At 41.6% G+C, this 22,684-nt stretch overlaps 1 protein-coding gene across 2 annotated transcripts in view; it reads left to right on the top strand.

Annotated features, from left to right (window-relative positions):
- Positions 1-22,684, top strand: part of LOC127420981 (KH domain-containing, RNA-binding, signal transduction-associated protein 3-like) — a 213,004-nt gene that overhangs the window by 184,056 nt on the left and 6,264 nt on the right. Inside the window, exons 8-9 of one of the 2 annotated variants that reach the window (XR_007893922.1) lie at positions 11,146-11,204; positions 20,283-20,404. Coding sequence is in view for 1 of the 2 variants with exons in the window: in XM_051663653.1 (XP_051519613.1) it covers positions 11,146-11,204; positions 20,283-20,374 (151 nt within the window). In the remaining variant the exon portion in view is untranslated. Of the gene's footprint in view, positions 1-11,145; positions 11,205-20,282; positions 22,018-22,684 lie in introns of those variants that run through there. The other variant, XM_051663653.1, reaches the window with a different exon arrangement.

Raw genomic sequence — 22,684 nt, 5'->3', positions numbered from 1 at the left:
TTTAATTGTAGGGCTCCAAATATGTTTTGGCTGTAATCTGGTAGGAAGGGCTTTGAATTGGTTCTGTTTTGGATCTTGTAGTGTTCTCTATTGGATTTCAATCAAATCAAAATAAAGTAAAATCCCTTTATTGTCACTCAACAATATACACAAGTGCAACAGAGGGTGAAAGCCTTGGGTGTGGTTCCAAGCAACATAGCAGTATGACAATTACAATAAACATCTGATTTACACATAACACAGTTTACACATCTTGTTACACAACACAATATACAATATACACCTAATAATATACAATATACAGTATACACAAGACTGTATACAAAAAAATGATAATAATATACAATATACAATTGTGGCAAGGAGGAGGGCGAGGCTAGGCCGTGATGATGCATGCCCGGCCCCTAATCTGGCTAATCAAGCCAACGAGAGGGATAAAGGCCGGAGGTGGCAGTTCGGCAGAGAGTGAGCTATAGGCAGCTTTCCTGTATGTGTGTGTTATATGTCTTTTGCTTTAAGTTAATCATTAAATTATTATTTATATTGTCAAGCCGGTTTTCGCCTCCCTCTTTCCTTTCTACCTCGTTACATTGGTGCCAAAATCCGGGAAGGAGGAGGGATGCGCCGTAGTAGAGTCCTAGCCACTACCATCCACCCCAAAGGAGCAGCCGTGGCCATCCGCCGGGGGACTGTGGAGCCGGCCGCCTGAAAGCGGAGGAACGACCGCCAACCGCGAGGGGAGGAGGGGCTCCCTACCGACCGCCTGCAGTGGTCGGGCCACTGCCAGGGGTGGAGGACACCCCTACCGGCCGCTAAAACGTGGCGGGGTCAAAGAGAAGACCGCCTTCCACGAGCGGGGAGGGGCTCATTGCCGACCGCCTGGAGCGGGAGAACCGCTGCTAGGGGCGGAGGAGACCCCTACCATCCACCAAAATGTGGTGGGGCATTCCGTCTGCCAGGGGCTGGAGGACTGCCTCTGATCCACCTGGGGAGGAGTGGCTGTCATCCACTAGAGGGTGGAGGAGTGACCGAGGACCAGGCTATGGCGTATCAGAGAACCGGCGAGTAAGTTTTTTTCTCTCTCTCCTCTCTCTCTCCCGCTGTTGCTCCGTGTTGGCCTTTCCCTCTCTTTTTTTGTTTTTGTTTTTCCCTCCCCTTGTCTCCCTCCCAGGTCCGAAAAGGTGGGGAAGACCTGCCGGCAGGCGGGGCCGGAAGGGCACGCCCCCTCCAGAAAGGAGGGGGTTGATGTATATCATGCCAGGGTCTCCCCAGCCTGAAGCAAAGGAAGGAGGAGGGTGGGGCCAGGCTGTGATGATGCACGCCCGGCCCCTAATCAGGCTAATCAAGCTGACGAGAGGGATAAAGGTGGCTGGAGGCAGCAGTTCAGCAGAGAGAGAGCTACAGGCAGCTGCCCTGTATGCGTTTGTGTTGTATGTCCTTGTTTTTTTATTTTTTTGGGGGGGGGGGGTTCCCCTTTTTTCACCCAATTTGGAATGCCCAATTCCCAGTGTGCTTTTAAGTCCTTGTGGTGGCGTAGTAATTCGCCTCAATCCGGGTGGCGGAGGATGAATCCCAGTTGTATCCATGTCTGAGACCATCAACCCGTGCATCTTATCATGTGGCTTGTTGAGCGCGTTGCCACGGAGACATAGTGTGTGTGGGGGCTTCACGCCATCCACCGTGGCATCCGCGCTCAACTCACCATGCACCCCACCGAGAACGAACCATATTATAGCGACCACAAGGAGGTTACCCCATGTGACTCTACCCTCCCTAGCAACCGGGCCAATTTGGTTGCTTAGGAGACCTGGCTGGAGTCACTCAGCATGCTCTGGGATTTGAACTAGCAAACTCCAGGGGTGGTTGCCAGCGTCTTTTAACACTGAGCTACCCAGGCCCCCCATGTTGTATGTCTTTTGCTTTAAGTTAATCATTAAATCATTGCTTTTTATTATATATTGTCAAGCCGGTTCTTGCCTCCTCCTTTCCCTTTTACCCTGTTACGTTGGCGTCATCACAGCCCGGCCCTGCCCTCCTCCTTGCCACAAATGTATGCACAAAATAAGAAGACTGTATACAATAAAAATACACTGTACCCCCCTCCATCCATGTAATCAGTGGAAATAAATATGAAGTGTTGTGTTGACATTCAGCTGTCAGTTGATAGTCAGTTGCCAGTGTGGTGCTGATATATGTATCATGAGCGATCAAGAGTTCAAAAGTCTGATTGCTTGGGGGAAGAAGCTGTCATGAAGTCAGCTGGTGCGGGTCCTGATGATGTGATACCACCTGCCTGATGGTAGCAGTGAGAGCAGCACATGGCTCGGGTGGCTGGAGTCTCTGATGATCCTCTGAGCTTTTTTACACACTGCCTGGTATAGATGTCCTGGAGGATTTTAATCTGTTTGGGATCTAAATAGGTTTTTGTTAGGATCTGATAGGGTGTTTTGTTTTGGATCTTGCAGCATTCTGTAGCATTGGTTCGGGGTTTATCCTGGAAGGGTTCTAAATAGGTTCTGGATGTGATCTTGTTGGTTTCTAAATTGGTTCTGGATGGAATTTGGTAGGGTTCTGAATTAATTCTGTTTTTAATTGTAGGGTTCTGAGGATGTTTTGAATATGATCTGGTTGGCAGGATTCTCAATAGGTTCTGGTCAGAATCTGGTAGGGTTCTAAATATTCACTGGTTTTGATCTGGTAGGCAGGGTTCTAAATTAGTTCTGTTTCAGATTTTGTAGCATTTTTAACTGGTTCAGGTTTTAATCTGGTAGGGTTCTAAATGAGTTACTGTTTGGATCTTGAAGGTTCTAAATAGGTTCTGGTTATGATCTGGTAGGTAGAGTTCTGAATGGGTTCTGGTTGGTATCTCATAGGGTTCTGAATTGGCTCAGATTTTAATCTGGTAGGTTTCTAAATATGTTCTATTTTTAATCTGTTAGGGTTCTCTTGTTAGGATCTGGCTGGGATCTGAATTAGTTCTGGTTTTAATCTGGTAGGGTTCTGAATATGTTCTGTTTTGGATCTGGCAGTGTTCTGAATGGTTTATGTCTGGTAGGTTTCTGGCATCAGTGTGGGTTTGTAGGAGTTCTCTGTGGTTTTGGTTTGAATGTGATTGGGTTGTGGCTGATCCTCTGTGTAGATTTGGGTTTGTATTTCTTTAGATCTTAAAGGCTTCTGGCTGCACTCTAGTAGCATGTTCTGACAGTTTTTCTCAAAGTGAATAATCAGTGTCTGTGGTCAATTCACTTTTTCAGGTAGGATCATATGAGATTGGAAACTAAATCTAGGCCTAGATCTACAACTACATCTTGACTGTTTGTTCCTATTTCCTTACTGCATAGTTTGGCCCAGTTTAATGTAAATAAAGCAATACATTTATTTCTGCTTCCATCACTACCGGTCACAATTATCATGATTGACTTCATTCAGAGCTTCAGACTCTGCAGGTTTCTCTCTCTGCTATACCTGTCTTCCCTCACTCCATCATCCTCTCTGCTCTCTCTCTCCTTTGCTAACATTTTCTGTACTATGTTCCATTTTTATCAACACTTCCTCAGACAGACAGTGATATATTTAACTTGTTTCAGCTCTATTTTCACAGTTTGGTGTCTTCGTTCTGCGACGTCTCCATTCCTGTGTCTCTCTAGACCTTTGGGTCTATTCAGTTCCGTTAGAGAAACAAGAAAGCTGTCACACCCTAAAATTAGATTTAATTTATACCTTAGAAAATAACACGCAAGTCTCTCCCATGTTACAAGACTCTTTTGTTATATCTCAGACACACAAAAAAGTCTTTATTTACACACTTATGGAATGTTTTAGTATGTATATTTTTTTAAATATACATAGAAATACAATATTTTGATTAATGGCATGCTGTTTATATTTGGGTCTTGAAAATCATGTTTTTGATTTACATGGCATTTGTCGCTTTGCATGAGGAAAATAAAATAGGACATGCAGATATATATTTGCAAGTGGCGTTTGGTGTTGGTAATGTGTACAAGGTACACTAGCCTTGATAAATACACAATGCATGTCCTGAAAACACACAATAAAGGCCTGTGATTTTCCACTGGATCTTTTTAAAGGGATAAAAAATTATTTCAATTCAATCTCTTGTTGAATGAAAAACCATAATGTCACGGCCTGAATGAGCATTTAAAACATGTTCTACACGCATGTTTGGTCTTCAGTAGGAAACCGTGTCTAATACAAAGCCAAGACACTGCTTTTAAAGGGATAGTTCACCCAAAAATAAAAAATCTGTCATCATTGTTCACACTCGTGTTGTTCAAAACCCATATTACTTTCTTTTTCCATGGAACGCTAAAGAAGATCTGGAGCAGATTGTCCCTGATTGGTGATCTTTTTCATTGTATGAAAGTGAATGGGGACAGAGGCTGTCAAGCTCCAAAAATTACAAAAATGCACCAAAAACATATCATAAAAGTCATTCATGTCTGGTTCAGCATATTCCAAGTCTTCTGAAGCTATACTAAATCTTTGTGTGAAGAAAAGACCAGTTGTTATTTACTGAAGATCTTGACCACTGCGTAGCTCATTTGTGTTCTCGCATATTCAAACTTGATGTGTCATGTTTTGTTATGAGCACCAATGATATTTGCCACTGTTGAAATCAAACCTGATGCAAAGTGCCATATTTGAATAAATGTGAACACAAATGAGATTTTAAAGCTGCAACAAAAGGCATGGAAAGTGAATAACAGAACTTAAATATCAGTCTTCTCCTCACACAAATCTATGACATGGCTTTAGAAGACTTGGAAAATAGTGCACAAGTTTTATGGACTACTTTTATAATACTTCTATTGTGTATTTTTTAGTTATTTATTTATTTTATTTTATTTGTTTGTCATTTTTGTGGTTTAACAGCCCCAGACCACGTTCACTTTCATTGTATGAAAAATGCACCCAGGATATTCTGCTTTTGTGTTCCATGGAAGAAAGAAAATCATATAGTTTGGAACACATGAGGGTGAGTATATAGTGACAAAATGTAACTATTTCTTTAAGAAAACTCTGCCGTGTTTATAAAAAGAACATACAGTAATTAGCGTTGTATGATGTTTGTTTATTCACCTCACTGCTATCTAAACCTCTTCAAAACTCTTTATGTTTAAAAGAGAGTGAGTGAGAGACAGAAAGGAGGTGTAATTAGTGATTAGTGATAAGCCTCTCACAATAGATTAGACCAGCGAGACTCTTCATAGATGCTCTGCCGTCGATTTACCAGCTGTGAAAACAAGATGCAATAATAAGGAAACACACTGCTCACCTGGGACATGTAGTACATCATTCACATTCAACCCCACCATCTGCTTAACCACACGAGCAAGAGAGATAGAGAGGCCCTTAAAGGGACAGTTCACCCAAAAATGAAAATTCTGTTAACATTTACTCACCCTCATATTGTTCCAATCATATATGACTTTCTTTCTTCCATGGAACACAGAATAAGGTTTTAGACACCCTTGTACTTTTACCTGTTGTAAAGCTTGAGGTAAACACCTGAGCAGTTTTTGGGTTTGTATGATAGATTTACTTAACAGTGGTCTGCACACATACAAAAACACTGCCTGTTACCATACGCTACAGCAAAAAACCTGATGCCAGTTTTAACGAGCCAATCTGTTATTTAATCTGTTTATAGAACATCAGATACACACACTGTGTGTTAGTACACATCAGTGTCTGTTTTATCTGGCTAAGCACAGCTGTGAGACAGCATCAAGTAATAATGTCACTTGATTTTCAAGAATTTTGGTTAAAATATTTTTTTTTTTTTACATGATAAATATATATTAGGGCTGTCAATAAATGAATTTATTAATGGAATCAATTAAATGACAAGCCGATTAATTAATCAAATTAATCACAATTAATTGCATATATGAATATTTGTTCATATAATATAATATAAATTGTAAACATAATTCAAGTAATTAAAATGCATTACATTATTGTGGCAGACGAATAAAGCATTGAGAAGACAACACAAAGGTGGCCAACATTCCACAGTAATCCATTTTCCAATTGAATTCATCAATCTGTCTGAGATATATTTCAAGGGATTATCTAAGGACGCATCAGTGTACGCATGCATCAGACAGCTGCTTTTGGAGCATCTCACTTTGGTTGCATCAACGTCACAAAACGTCACATGTGAAAAAAAAAAATTGTCAAAAAAGCAAAATCACATTTATGTAAGCAATTAATGAAACTTAAACTAACTTTACCACACTAATGTAATAGGTTCTCTATTTTTGTGTGGATTACTGCTCCATCTTCAGTATAATTATGGCTGGTGGCTAATTTCAGGTCTGTGTATGCAGTAAATTATAAATTTACTGCCTTTGCCTGATTAATATGTAATCATGTAATTCATAAAAAGTAATATGATTAAGAGTATTTTAAAATGTAATTTAATCTAATTACAATAATTTAATTTTGTAATCTAATTACATAATCCAGATTACTTGGAAACAATGCTCTGAATTGCACTCCGTTCAGCTGTGTTTTATTTATTTAATTATTTAGTTGTGAATGTGCCAAACTCTAGAACTGTGTTTTGATGTAAATTTTATAAAGGGACACGGTTGTTAGCTACTAAGTGGTGTGGTGTGATTGTCATTTATTTGACAGTATGTTTGTATCGTTTATGTGTGTTGCTAATTAGAGGAATTGTTTTGTGTGTGACTGAAATTCATCATCATATTTGTTAACACTCTACTTTGACTAGAACGAGGTGAGCAGGGTAACTGAGTAGAACAGGAGAAGCGAAGCACTGGAGGAGAGAGAGTGAGTCAAATTAAAGGAAGAAGCAATATCGACGATGTGTCAGAGTAGAATTTAAAGGTGTCTAACAAGGTTTGGACCCAGTGCTGGTTTTTAGACTGGTGAGAAAAGGTTCTATATGGTGTGAAAGACAATCAGAAAGGGAAATAAGGAGAGATAGATTCCTCCGCATCACCGCATATCCCTCCCTCTTGCTCTCTCTCTCTCTCTCTCATGCTATCTTCCTCTCCCTGGTGTACAGACAAAATTGTAAGCATGAAACTAGCAGTAACAGCAGGCAGGCGATAGGCACCTCTGCTGTGAGCTTTGACTGAAGATTTCCTCTCCGCTTAACAACTTATGGAATGCCACAACACTCTTTTCTCAGCTTATTAAGTCACACTGAGTGTATGAGTGGGTAGCTCTGTGCGTGTTTTTCATTTGTGAATTTTATCTGACAGCTTTGAACAAATCACTGAATGACTGGACAGACCAATGACTGACATTAAAAATGTTGGTGTTAGGCAGATAAAAGGAGGAGTTATGATTGAAATGTGGGAGGAGTTACAACAGGAAATAGTGGAGGAGTTATGATAGAAATTAGGGAAGGGTTTGCGATAGAATTAGTGAGGATTAATGATAGGAATGAGTGGAGGAGTTATGATAGGAATGATGGAAGAGATATGATTGAAATGAGAAAGAGGGAAGGGGTTATGATGGAAATGTTGAAGGAGTTACAGTAGTAAATAGGGTAGGAATTGCGTTAGAAATTAGGGGAGGGGTTACAATAAAAATAGGAAATAGGTTACAATAGGAAATAGGGCAGAAGTTACGTACAATAGAAATTATGTTGCCGTTACATATCGATACGATAGGAATGATAGGAGGAATTACGACAGAAATGAGGGGTAGAGGGTAGGAATTATGGTGTAAATGATGGAGAAGTTATGATAGTAATTCTCCAAATTTCCAAATCTGCTTGGAAAATAGCTACTCCAATGGCTTATACTACTTCATGTGACTACTGATATGTTGCTTTGTCACTTAAATAGGGAGCAGACAATGTCAAACAGGCAGCCACATGCCTTGCTCTCTCATTCCATGTCTGTCACTCTATCTATCTATCATCTATCTATCTATCTATCTATCTATACTACTGTAGATATTATACATACATACATACATATATATATATATATATATATATATATATATATATATATATATATATATATATATATATATATATTTGTGTGTGTGAATGTACATTGTATGAATTTTGGTAGTATAAATGCACAAGGTTTGGATTAAAGTGTCCACATACCATCACCATAATATGTAAGGAATTTTACAATGGAAGTAGTTGCATTCGACCACCGTTATAAGAAGGATAAATGACAAATAATTAGATTATTTGTCTGAATAAAATTCTCCACCATTAAAATGTATTGTATTCGCTCACAATTTCTATTGTAAGGAATTAGCTTTAATAAGGGAATTATGATTAATTCAGTTATTGGAGTAATACTATTCTCATGACTTATTGAAATTAATATCACAAATATGCTGAGATATGGTTCAAGCTTTGGAGCACAGATCTTTGAAAAATCAAGTGACGAGATTATTTATCAAAATATACCACAGTCAAATTAACTTTGAATACAGACAAGACTTCATTGCTAATCTAACATAAAACTAACACATATAGACAAACATAAACAGGTTGGTAAGTGAGTTGTACAGAAAGTGAATGGAAATTATCGGTACAGAGAAAATTTAACTTCATGGAGTCCATAGATAATGCCTTGAGAACCATTCGATACTTCTTTGAGTCTAACTCGATTTGCAATCAAATTCCTCAAATTATATTAAAGAGACAACAGCACTTTCAACAAAAGCCTGGAGATGTACTTGTGTGTCGTTGCTTTGGTTCTTTGGCTGTGTCAGTAGAAAGTTCTGGTGGTTCTGTCAATGTTTTGGACCTCTGTTAAGATCATGGACAGTTTGTTGCTGGGATGATGAGGTGGGCTTGGAAGCGTGGCCTCCCACACTGGAGACTTGCGACTCCCCATCACATTTGTGAGTTGTAGCGCAGAGAAGAGAACTCTCTTCAGAAATTTGTGTTCCAAGCTTCCTGAACTCTACATTGTGCGAAGACAAAGGGGCACCGGAGCAAGTGCTAAGAGCCATGAGGGCAAGAGCACGGAGGATGAAGAGTGCTGAAGAGGAAGAGAGGAAGAGGAGAAGAGGAAGAGGAGAAGACAAGGTTTTTCTGAGGCGGGAGGCTTTGTACTATTGAGATTGACTGCACCCCAAAAGTGTCTTGAGCCAATCAGAAGTATCTTTTGCTGGGTCACATGGTAATTTCTGTCCTTCCTTCTAAAGGGGATTAATAATTCATTGTCCTGTTTCCTGCTCGAAAAATTACATGTTGAATCATACATTTTATATAATGAAATTGGTGTAAGAGACATGGAATCTGTTAACATCAACACTCTCTACATAGATGGGCAAGCATTTACATATGAAACATGACATATTTTCCCTTCATGGTTACTTCGCTACACATTAACATTTGAATATACATTATTATACATTGTATAATTGAGCATCATGTGTGCACTAATGCATTCTATGATTCTAACCACAGTCAGGCATCATGTGATGCATCTTAGCATATTAAAAGTAGGTTATGTGTATTCAGAAGTGGAGAAATGGAGTCTTTTATAGTGTTATAGTTCATAATATATGTATATGCATTGTTAAAACCCAATAAAAGTTAGTTTTGAGTTCAAAGGGATCCTTCCAAAGACAGTAAGTTTTCAAGCTCTCTCGTCTTGCTCGGAGTTTTAGCATGTGACACAGGAAATATCTCATTTTAAGTGTGTCAAATTGGTTAAGTCAAAGGACAAAGGAGTATCTTAGCTTTCCATGAGGTTTCCATGGTGACTGTTCTTTATCTGTCTCAAATCAAATCAAATCACTTTATTGTCACTCAATCATCTACACAAGTGCAACAGTGGGTGAAAGTCTTGTGTGCAGTCCAAGCAACATAGCAGTCATGACAGTGATGACATATACCAATTTACAATAAACATCAGATTTACACAACACAATTTACAAAACTAATATACAAATAATTACTCACAACACAATATACAAATAATAATAGACAATGTACAGTATACAATACACACAATATAGAACACACAGCATATAATAAAAATAATATATATATAAATGTGCAGTAAGGTTGTATAGTGTTGTACTGACATTCAGGCTGTCGGTTGATAGTCAGTTGCCAGTGTGTTGTTAAGAGAAATATAATTATGGCAGTCCAGTGTGAGATTAATAAAGTGCAGTGCTGAAATATGTTGGTCGTGAGTGATCAAGGGTTCAAAAGTCTGATTGTTTGGGGGAAGAAGCTGGTGTGGGTCCTGATGCTGCGATACCGCCTGCATGATGGTCGCAGTGAGAGCAGCCCATGGCTAGGGTGGCTGGAGTCTCTAATGATTCTCCGAGCTTTTTTCACACACTGCCTGGTATATATGTCCTGGAGGGAGGGAAGCTCACTTCCAATGATGTGTCTGGCAGTTCGCACCACCCTTTGCAGGGCTTTCTGTTTGAGGATGGTGTGTTGCCGTACCAGGCAGTGATGCAGCCAGTCAGGACGCTCTCTAAAGTGCTGGTGTAGAACTGTGTGAGGATGCAGTGGTTCATTCCAAACTTTCTCAGCCATCTCAGGAAGAAGAGGCACTGGTGAGCCTTCTTCACAATGTCTTCAGTGTGGATGGACCATGTGAATTTCTCAGTGATGTGGACACAGAGGAACTTGAAGCTGCTGACTCTCTCCACCGGTGCTCCATTGATGGTGATGGGGCTGTGTTCTCTGTCTTTTCTCCTGAAGTCCACCACAAGCTCCTTGGTCTTGGAATGTGTGTGCCAGTTGTGGGGGTTTTCTAAGAGTGTGTTCAGACAGATCTGCCCTTTGTTCGTTGACAATTTTATTGGCCAGATGCAAGTTTCAGCTAGACTCCTTGGCGCCAGCAGAGCAGAGTCTTGAATTTATGACTTTGAGGAATGTTCAGTGTGACTGCTGGCCTCTGAGCATGGAAATTAATAATGCTTCTAACCATAAGATCCTACAACATACATAAATCTACACAATCTTCTGTGTTATTTGAATTAGTTGATTTCCTCAAAAACAAAGTGTGTCCTCAAAATAAATCAAATGTACAGGCAATCGGAGGGCATTTTTCACTATTACTCTAGGTTAAAACGGTGAATGTTTCCCTAACATTTCAGAAGATTGTTCTAAATATCTGTCTCTCTCTTTTCTCTCCACAGCTCAGAAGATTATTATGAATACAGTCATGGTATCAGTGGAGAATCATATGATTCTTATGGTAAGCAGTGTTTCTATTATAATCATGTGAAATTACTCTAGTCGTTTATCAGCATGTCTTGCTGCATTTTTTTAATTTTTTTATTATTAATATTATTATTTTAGATTTTTTTGTTGTTTCTTGATTCACTACTTATGTTATGAATATTGCTTGCATTGCAAACCTTTCAGTTGCAGTATCTATACAGGGAGATTGTATTCACATGAACACATATTTACAATGAATATTGACATAAGAAGGGTTTGGATGCAGCAAAAGAATCAAATTGCCATTGGACACGTTTTCACTTGTGCAAGACAAGTTTTTTGGAAGGCAAATAAGGTCACACTTATGAACACTGTAGGTATGGAATAGCTTGAATATAACAATGATATCTGAAAAAATTTGCAGCACTCAGAAATTGCTGATGTAGTTGTCAGCTCATTGTCCCAGAAAAAAAGATAAGGAGCACCATTATATTTATTCACTAGCTAGAATATTAATGTATGTATGTATTTACTGCATATAGACAAATGCATTTGCATTCATGGGGAATTGTGCAGATGTAAGCAGTTGCTCTGTGTTTACAGTTGCCTTATTTGTAAGAAATAGTGTTGATGGAATCAATGGCTATTTTTGTTGGCCGTTAAGTTTTAAAATGTTCTTTTCATTTTTCTATATTTCCTCAAATGTGATTGATGATTTCCCATGCAAAACATGCTTCCACTATGCTAGGGTGTTCTGAGTGGTTACTAGGGCATTGCTATGTAGTTGCTACGGTGTTCTGAGTAGTTTTTGTTGTTTTGCCATGCATTTTCTAGGGTGTTCTAAGTGGTTACTAGGGTGGTGCTATGTTACTAATGCATTGCTAGTTTTAAGTATGTTGCTATGCGTTTGCTAGAGTGTTCTGAGTGGTTACTAGGATGTTGCTATGGAGATGCTAAGGTGTTGTGATTTTATTTTTTATTTTTTTGGTGTATTGCTGTGCATTTGCTAGGGTGTTCTGAGTGGTTATTATGCCATTGTTATGTAGTTGCTAAGGTATTCTGATTAGTTTGTAGTGTTTTGCTATCCATTTTCTAGGGTGTTCTGAGTGGTTACTAGGCCATTGCTATGTAGTTGCTAAGGTGTTCTAATTAGTTTTAGAGTTTTGCTATCCATTTTCTAGGGTGTTCTAAGTGGTTACTAGTCTGTGGCTATGTAGTTGCTAGGAGTTCTGATTAGTATTTAGAGTTTTTCTATCCATTTTCTAGGGTGTTCTGAGTGGTTACTAGGCCGTTGCTATGTACTGTAGATTCTAATGCCGAGTTTACACTACACGATTTTAGGCCGATTTTCACTCGCCGACAGTTTTATGGAGATTGCCGACAAAAGCCCGAAATCATAGACAAATCAGAGCTCGCTCCCGTGAGTGACGAATGCAATGTATGAATTATCAAAGGCGTGATCTGAGAGAAGCGCAGATGCGTCGCCGATGTCAGTGAGATATCTAGCATGTTAAATATCTGGACCTGTCTGCGATTCCAAATCGCACAATATGAAATGTGTTTTGACTGAATACAACTGCAGCGTTGACCTACAGCCAATGAGAGAGCAAGAAATGGGGCACGGGATGTTTCATTGGGAGGAGTATAGTTTCAATTCAATGACTAGATAGAGCTTGTATCAGAATAACTTTGCATTCATGTAATTTTTTTTCAAAAAGATGCAATAGAGAGTAGATGAATGGTGACTTTCAAACCATAACATTCTGTCTATTCATCTCCTTTTGTGTTCCCCAGATGAACGAAAATAAATCTGGGTTTGGAACTAAATGAGCTTGAGCTTGCATTATCCCTTTAAATGTAACTTTAACTTCTAGTCTCACTTTCCAAACACTTCTCACTTTGCAACTAGTTTTAAAACCGAGCCATGTACACACACATAAGCAATCCATAGCACACCAGTTAACACTTCTCCGGGTGGTACAAAATAGACAGCTTGACAGTTCAAAGAACTCCCTATTATCCGCCTGATACACATCCTTGTTCTTCCTAAACACAAGGACAGCACACTTGAACCCTTTTTCCTTGAGGCTAGTGCAGGCTAACCTGAGACTGACAGGTCTCTAATTAAAGAATATTGGTAGAAAACAAGTTACTTTTGAAAAATGGCCTTTTTGCCTTTATACCCCTAAGACAAGATGAAGACGAGCAGGATCACACAAAAGCCTCCGTCGATACCGTTTTCGTTCATCAACACGGATGGTCGTGAATGAGCTCTTCTGTTACACAAATAGCGGCAGTAACCTTTTGGCTAAGGACACTTGAGTGAAACCTTTTCATGTGGCTATTTGATCCTCTAGTGCAATTAGAGGTGTTTTGTACTTTCTCAAGTGGAGGACAAAAGGGGGACGGTTAGGGAACGTCTTTCTGAAGGATCTTTAAATTGTCTGCGTTAGGAAGACCATTAGGCCCTATTTAATTGTCAGAGATGCCATGCACTCTGAATGGCAGATATTGAATGAGGTCATGACCCCCAGATTTGGAGCTGGCATTGTGTAAAAACTGCACTCTTTTGCATTGCTGCATTTTAGACAACACATCATTTTATCAAGATCAGCATCTCAGTTGAGTTCAACCATGGGTGTCATTTAGTTTGATGTCACAAAATTGTAAAGCATTCATGAATATTAATTAGGCTATGCACATATAATTTAAAACAATTTACATTTCAAAGTATTTCATTGCCATTATTAAATTTACAGTACATTCAGTCAGGGCCGTAGCTAGTGGGGTGAAAGGTGGTAATGATTATAGGGACCCAAAGGTCCAGTGGGGCCCACAACAAATTCAAAACTGCATTTTTGAGGACGCCCTTGAGCAGTATACAGCCAGGGGGCCCAGAATTACTTGCTACAGCCCTGCATTCAGTATTGCCAAAGCATCAATACACTGACAAAAATAAAAAAATAAATAAAAACAGTAATAACAATAAAAGAAATATAAGGTGCCAGTAATGGTAATAACAGCAATTATAACAATATAAAAAATAAATAAAATAAACACTAAACAAAACATTAATGAACATAAAGAATACTAAATAATCATATAAATAAATAGATAAGTAAATTATATTTTACTGTTTTGATAAAATGCAATGAAGGAAAAAGCTTGCATACTGTGTCTATGAAAAACACTCAGTAACTTTTTGCACACACTCGTGTTGTCTTGGACTTAGAGTGACACCTAGTGGTGTGGATGCAGCATTCAACATTAATAGTTTTCAGTTACAAATGCCATTGTAGAAATTCACTATTCACAATCAGCCATGATTAATTTAATCAAAAAGTGAAAGTGGTTACTGAGATTAAGCGAGTAGTATTCAGCTGGTCATGTGATTCTAAAATGAGGGTGCCCCTGCCCCATATAAAATAAATCAGCTTTTATAAGGTTACTGATATGACTAGAGTCCTCATATCATGTGAGTGGCCATGATTCACTATCTGTCACTCACCTGACGTTGTGTCGATGTAGTGACACTAGGGGTCACTCTTGGGAGCCCGAAAAACCTCTGGTCTTTGAAAAAAGGCCAATGAAAATTGGCGAGTGGTATTTGCATACCACTCTCCCGAACATACGGGTATAAAAGGAGCTGGTATGCAACCACTCATTCAGATTTTCTCTTCGGAGCCGAACGGTCGATGCTCACTGAGCTGAATTCCCACGGCTGTTCATTCACCTCTGCTGGATCTGACGCCGCATTTCAGCGGCTTCTCCCCCCTCTGCACTGGTGCACTGCAGAGAACGCCCCTGGGCGCTTTGGCAGAAATAAGAGAGCATATTCTAAAAAAGAGTATATTTCTTTAAAAGAACGGCACACACGGAATGTCTTTTTAAAGATGCCCTTCCGTTTGTGTGTTATTCCTGGTTGCGGTCGTTATCTCTTGCCTTCTGATGGTCATGATCGCTGTCTTTCGTGTCTGGGCGCTGCCCACATGGAGACAGTGTCCGTGGTTGGGTCATGTATTCATTGTGAGAACATGTCCATGGCAACGATGCGGTCGCGGCTTGCCTTCATAAGAAAGTAAGCCACCCCAATAGCTCCCCGCCCCGGTCCTTCTACCTACGGGTATGAGGCCAGCACGGCTAGCACTGGGGGCGATTTGGGGACCCCAATGGGATCACATCCACCGGGTATCCCCCCACAGACCTCCCATTCCCCAGCATGCTCGTCCGCCCCGATCGGGCTTCCGGATGAGTATGCCGGCTCATCTCACGGCGAGTTTGACCTCTTGTTCGGAGCCCACAAAGGTGATGAGCTCTCGAGCGCAGTATCGGAGAGCTGGCTTGTCCAGTTGGACGCGGAAGCCTCAGCTGGGCTCCCCCCCTCGGGTATGGTCGCCCAGTCACAGGCTGACATGGAGATGACGGACATGCTTTCCCAGGCAGCCGTGAGCATTGGGCTAGAGTGGAACCCTCTGCTCTCCCCTGAACCCTCACGGCTTGATGATTGGTTCCTGGGCTCGCTGCACCGCTCACAGCCACGCCCCGCCCCGGTTCCTTTCTTCCCGGAAGTGCACGAGGAGCTGACAAGGTCGTGGGAGGCACCTTTAACTGCCTAGTCCCGATCTTTCAGCTCCCCTGCCCTCACTACCCTCGATGGTGGGGCGGCCAAGGGCTATTCGGTGATCCCCCTGGTGGATAAGGTGCTCACGGTGCACCTATGCCTGCAGAACGCCGCCACCTGGTGCGGGCGCACAAAGCTCCCATCCAAGGCATGTAGGTTTACGTCGTCCCTGATGGCCAAGGCCTACGGTGTCGCTGGACAAGACACCTCCGCCCTGCAAGCCATGAATCTCCTGCAAGTCCACCAAGTCAAGGCGTTAAAGGAACTGCATGAGGGTAGTTCTGGATTGATGCAGGAGCTGCGCTCGGCGACCGACCTTGCCCTCCGGATGACAAAGGTCACGGTGTGGTCTCTCGGGCAGGCGATGTCCATCTTGGTGGTCCAGGAGCACCACCTTTGGCTCAACCTGGTTGAGATGGGAGAGGCCGACAAGGCACGGTTCCTTGGCACCCCAATTTCCCAGGTTGGCCTGTTCAGCGACACCATCGAGGACTTTGCCCAGCAGTTCTACGCAGTGAAGCAGCAGACGGAAGCTATCCAGCACATCCTACCCCGGCGCGGCTCAAGATCCTGCACGCCATCTGCATGTCGCCAAGGGCGTCCTGGTGCTCTCGCACCTCAGCCAACTAGGGCTTCGGGTCAACTGGGAAAAGAGCAAGCTCCTCCCAGTTCAGAGCTCAGAGTTTTCTCGATGATGGCGCACCTCACGTACGAGCACGCACAGTCGGTGCTGACCTGTTTGAAGGCGTTCAGACAGAAGACAGCGGTTCCACTGAAACTGTTTCAGAGGCTCCTGGGGCATATGGCATCCTCAGTGGTGGCAACTCCGCTCGGGTTGATGCATATGAGACCGCTTCAGCACTGGCTCCAGACTTGAGTCCCGAGATGGCATGGCGCCATGGGACACATCGCGTGGCCATCACGCTGGTCTGTCGCCGCCTCTTCAGCCCTTGGACGACCTCACATTTCTACGGGCAGGTGTTCCCCTAGAGCAGGTCTCCAAGCGTGTCGTGGTTATGACAGTTGCCTCCAAAACGGGCTGGGGCGCCGGCTCCTGGACGGGCCCGTGGCTATGTTGGCACATCAACTTCCTCAAGTTGTTGGCAATTCTGCTCGCCCTGCGTTGATCCAGGGCAAGCATGTGTTAGTTCGGACAGACAGCATGGCAACAGTGGCACACATAAACTGTCAAGGCGGCTTATGCTCCTGTTGTATGTCACAACTCGCCCAACATCTCTTCCTCTGGAGTCAGCAGCACCTCAAGTCCCTGTGAGCCACTCACATCTTGGGCGACCTCAGCACTGCAGCGGACACGCTGTCATGACAGGTTACCCTCAGGGGAGAGTGGAGACTCCACTCTCAGGTGGTCCAGCTGATTTGGAGTCGATTCGGGCAGCCACAGGTAGACCTGTTTGCTTCCCGAGAATCCTCCCACTGCCCACTCTTTTACGCCCTGACCGAGGCACCTCTTGGTATAGACGCGCTGGCACACAGCTGGCCCCCTGGACTACGCAAATATGCGTTTCCCCCAGTGAGCCTACTTGCACAGACCCTGTGCAAGGTCAGGGAGGAGGAGGAGCAGGTCGTCCTTGTAGCACCCTATTGGCCCACCCAGACATGGTTCTCGGACCTCATGCTTCTCACGACAGCCCCCACTGGTGAATTCCCCTGGGGAAGGACCTTCTTTCTCAGAGATGGGACACCATCTGTCACCTGCCACCAGACCTCTGGAATCTCCATGTCTGGCCCCTGGACGGGATGCGGAAGACTTAAGTGGCCTATCACCTGCATTGGTAGACACAATCACTCAGGCTAGGGCCCCCTCTATGAGGCGCCTGTATGCCTTGAAGTGGCATCTGTTCGCTAAGTGTTGTTCTTCCCAACACAAAGACCCCCAGAGATGCACAGTCAGGTGCTTTCCTTACTGCAGGAGAGGTTGGAAGGGTGGCTGTCCCCCTCCACCTTGAAGGTGTATGTAGCCGCTATAGCAGCACACCACGACACAGTGGACGATAAGTCCTTAGGGAAGCACGACCTGATCATCAGGTTCCTGAGAGGTGCCAGAAGGTTGAATCCCTTCAGACCGCACCTTATTCCCACATGGGACCTCTCTGTAGTTCTTCAGAGTCTACGGGGAGCCCCCTTTGAGCCCCTGCAGTCAGCTGAGTTTAAGGCACTCCCTTTAAAGACTGCCCCCCGACTACACTCACTTCCATCAAGAGGATAGGAGACCTGCAAGCGTTCTCTGTCAGCGAAACGTGCCTGGAGTTTGGTCTGGGCTACTCTCACGTGATCCTGAGACCCTGACCAGGCTATGTGCCCAAGGTTCCCTCGACCCCATTAAGGGATCAGGTCGTGAACCTGCAAGCACTGACCCAAGAGGAGGCAGACCCAGCCCTGACGTTGCTGTGTCTGGTGCGCGCTTTACACATCTATTTGGATCGCACGCAGAGCTTTAGAGTCTCTGAGCAGCTCTTTGTCTGCTTTGGTGGACAGCGGAAAGGAAGCGCTGTCTCCAAGCAGAGGATCGCCCACTGGGTCACTGACGCCATAGCAATGGCATATCACGCTCATGACATGCCGTCCCCGGCAGGGCTATGAGCCCATTCTATCAGGAGTGTGGCAGCCTCCTGGGCCTTGACCAGTGGCGCCTCTCTAACAGACATTTGCAGAGCAGCAGGCTGGGCAACACCCAACACATTTGCGAGGTTCTACATTCTCTGGGTGGAACCGGTTTCGTCCCGTGAAGTGGCAGGCACAAGCAGGTAAGTCCAGGACAGCTGGCCGGGTGTATCACTTGCGCATAGAGCCTTTCACCTCCCTTGAGCTGAAGACGTGCGCTGTTGACTCCCAGTAGTGTTCACAAACTGTGTTCCCTGGATGACTTCCTCCGATCCTGTTGCAGACGAGTTTGCGCAGAAACTCGCTGCCAGCTCAGTTCTTGTGCTAACTAAGCCCTGTACTGGGGTAGCTGCTCCGCATGTGTTGGTTCCCCATAGTTAACCCCATGTGATGTATATCTTCCGCTAATTCATTTCCCTGTTGGTAAACTGCATCTTCCTTGGGCAGAGGCCTCTCTGCCCCAGTCACCATGTTAGTAGAAACTCCTCCCCCATAGGATAGGAGCTACCATGGGACTTCTCCACATGACATACTTCCGACAATGCTTGGCAAGAACATGTGACGTATTTCCACTGCCTACGCACCAAAATAATGTGGATAAAAATATGTTTCAGTGTTTTGGCATGGACGCCTCAGCCGTTTTGTAGGTCTGTTGTAGAGTATTAAGTCAAAATTGTAAATGTATGCAATAACATTACAATTAGTAATGTAATTACCAATTCAACTGAAAATGTATATGTTTGGAATAGCATAGTACCATACATACATATACATGACATATATAATGGCGCCGCGGATGGCTGCCTCGGTGTGGAGCTCCTCAGTTCTTTTGTTGTTTTTGTTTGTTTGTCCTGTGTTTAGTAATCTTTTTTCCAGTCAGTTTTAACAGAGGCGAACTGCTGAACATTCGACAACATGTACCAGACAATCTTTTCCCGGTTTTCGAATATTCAGAAGTTTTGTTAGACATTTTAGTTGGAGGCGCAGCTCTGCTGTTCAAGAGACGCAGACGAGGGAGACGAGCCAGTGCGCTGGTCAAACTCCGTCGGCACGGATTTCGAACAGCGCCGCCGAGTATTAGTGAATCTCCGCTCTCTTCCTAACAAAACGGACGAACTACATCTCCTCACCCGCACAAACTAGGACTTTTCAACCTCTGCTGCCTTGTGTGTCGCAGAAACCTGGCTGAGTGAAGCCATTCCGGACAGCGCGTTACATCTGCCGGGTTGTTCAGAGCGGATCGCATGGGAGTTAACAGGGAAAACGAGAGGTAGTGGAACATGCTTTTATATCAGTGAAAGTTGGTGTACAGATGTAACAACGTTAAAGAGGATGTGCTGTTCTAATTTGGAAGCGCTCTTTATTTATACATTTGCACTGTACATAACAGATTTGTATTTGCACTGTACATAACAGATTGTATTAGATTTGCACTACCCATGTGTATGTGTGTATGTATGTATGTGTTTGTCTGTACATATGTGTATAGTTAGTTTTATTTTTTATTTTTTTATTATTTTCTATGTCTTGTTGCTGTTTTTGTATTGTTTTTGTATTGTTGTACACTGGAAGCTCCTGTCACCAAGACAAATTCCTTGAATGTGTAAGCATACTTGGCAATAAAGCTGATTCTGATTCTGATTCTGATTCTGATACACTTACTAGAAACACTGAGATTAATATGGTAGTGTGCTTTTCCGAACATAGCAATTTTGGCATGGCCTAAAGGACAATGGTCGAGTTCAGAATGGCATAGCTGGATATGGCAGAAGTAGTTAAAGTATATGCTATTCCGAACTCAAACTATATTTCTCGTAAAGGTCAGTGAACTTCCTGACCTCTCCTTTTTGACCTTGTTTCTCTCTTCAGGCCAGGAGGAATGGAAAAACAACCGAAACAAGGCGCCACCAGCAAGGAAAAGCAAAGGAGTGTACAGAGAGCAGCCGTATCCCCGGTTCTGATCTGCCACAGTCCTCCCTGTGCCCTCCCAAGTAATGGATTTTCTATGGACTCTATTTCCTTTTTCAAATAAAATCAAGCAAAACGACAAAAATATAAAGCCAGTTGAAGATGTTAAAATTAATTCATTGGAACTGATCGTTTTGTTGCTGGTAAGCTCTTGATACACGGACAACCCCCACAAGTGGAATAATATGATTTTGTTCACTGGATTATGTAGTTTAAATCAAAGAACCAATCAGAAGTCAAATAGACCCACATATGTGAGGAGGCGGCGGGCACTATCGGCTAAGGGCAGAAGTGAAGTGTATGATGTTTAGATTTAGCCAGGTCAGTTTATGTAGATACTGTTTTTTTTTTTTTGTTGTTTTTTTTTAGATTGTTGATCAGCTTCAATGTGTCCCTTGTAAATTATACCTTAAATGAAAATTAACTAGAAAAAAAGTAAAGAAAATCTTGATGCACTTGTTGTTTTCCTCTTTTTCTTTGATTGTTTCTTTTTTTGAACTGGAAGTTATTCAGCGTTAAAGGGCTTATAGGAGCATGTCGTAAAAACAATGTGCACTTTCAGTTTTGATGAGAAAAGCCTGCATAGTTATGTCTTATTTTTGTGTTAAGCGTTTTAACCATTTAATGAGCTCTGTGGTAATAGGTGTTTTTAACGATTACGCCAAATTTCAGAGTAAACTGACTCAAAATCCCCAATTAAATTTTCCAATTTGAGCTGATATCTGAGATGTTCTTTTAAGACAATCTTCAAGCATAGACTAGATGTTGCAAGTTACTTTGTGACACTTAACTGTGCAATTCTAATGTATTAGAACACATTTAATCACAGGTATACGCTGTTACTGTTGGCTTTCTTTAGACTGTCCATTAGTATGTTATATAGTACTGATGGGTTAAAATAAAAAAAATAAAAAAATAAAATAAACCAAAGCAAAGCAATTTTAGCACTTTGTGTTTCCTTTTAAAACTTGTTGTAATGCTTTTTAATTGCACAGCAAAGTGTTGTGAGTCATTTCTAAACCTGATATTGTTAATTCAATTGACAAAACTTTAACTACTACTGTTTTTATTAAATTTTTTATTGTTTTTTTTTTTCATTGTTTTTTTTTATTGTTTTTTTAACTATTAAATATTAAATCTAATCAAATGTGTCCTGAAAGGTTATAGTTATGGAAATTATTGTGGTTCTGGTGGTGGCAGTTTAGTACATTTCTGTTAAGAACTATAATCTTTGTAAGCTTGTGGAAGCCCTTTAATTCTCATCTCAGTTGATTATAAATAAACTTTTTAAACGGAAATCATTGTGTTTGAGAGAACATTTTATCCTTGATTACTTTCGGTAAAGCTTCATAATCTAAACTAACATCTGTGTACATTATGATAAGAAAAGCCTTAAAATATAAAGCCCTTAAGCCTGCATAAAAAGAGAAACCAAATGCACACCATAAAAATAAAAATGTAAAAAAAATGTAAAAAAAAAAAAAAAATGATTGGCAACAGTTACTTTTTTTCTTGTGTATTTTCGAACTTAATCAGATGCAAGTGTTTTGACAGGATTAAATTTAATTGCAATCTGCATAATTAAATTCACACTCATTTGTAATGTACCATACTCTGCGTCTTATCTTGAAATAAATTTGCAATTATTAACTCACCTTATTATCTGATAATGTCATAATTATTTCCGAACGCACTGTGCCATCATGATACACTGTTCTGTGGCAAAGCATATGAAAGCAATTACCGTACTGAAGTTAAATATATAATACAATATACATAAAACCATTCTAGTATTAATAGAATTATTAAGATTTTGCTCAACTATTGCACCAGTAACATGTTGCACATGCAAAGAAATTCAGTATACATTGTCTTTGTTTTCTAACATTCATACTTTAAGATTCAATAATTTAAAATGGCTTTTTTGAAGCTGTTTCTTTTTGGGGATTTCTCGCCTTTTTCTGCTTGCTGTTTTTGCTCTTTCTTTCCCCATCCGGTCACATGACCTTCTTGTAGTCCACTAAACAGCCCCGCCCCCACATGACCTCTAAATGACCCCAGCTGACCTCAGTGCTGATGAGGATGGCAGTAGCTGTATTTACAGGTAAACAAACCGTCACAATCTAATCTCATAACAATTTATCTAAACTAGCCTCTAAACTGGAATAAACTAAAACAAACCTGTTAATTTAACAAAACTATTGTTGGTTTCTTTGCTGAGGAACTTTAAATTAGAAGTAAAAAGATTGATAAATAGTTGTAATATTGCATTAATAAATCATTATTATCATTAATTATTTTTA

The sequence above is a fragment of the Myxocyprinus asiaticus genome, chromosome 30 (genome assembly GCF_019703515.2).
Source record: "Myxocyprinus asiaticus isolate MX2 ecotype Aquarium Trade chromosome 30, UBuf_Myxa_2, whole genome shotgun sequence".
NCBI classification, from domain to species: domain Eukaryota; kingdom Metazoa; phylum Chordata; class Actinopteri; order Cypriniformes; family Catostomidae; genus Myxocyprinus; species Myxocyprinus asiaticus.
The sequence above is the reverse complement of the archived record's forward strand: the minus strand, read 5'-3'. Positions and strand labels throughout refer to the sequence as shown.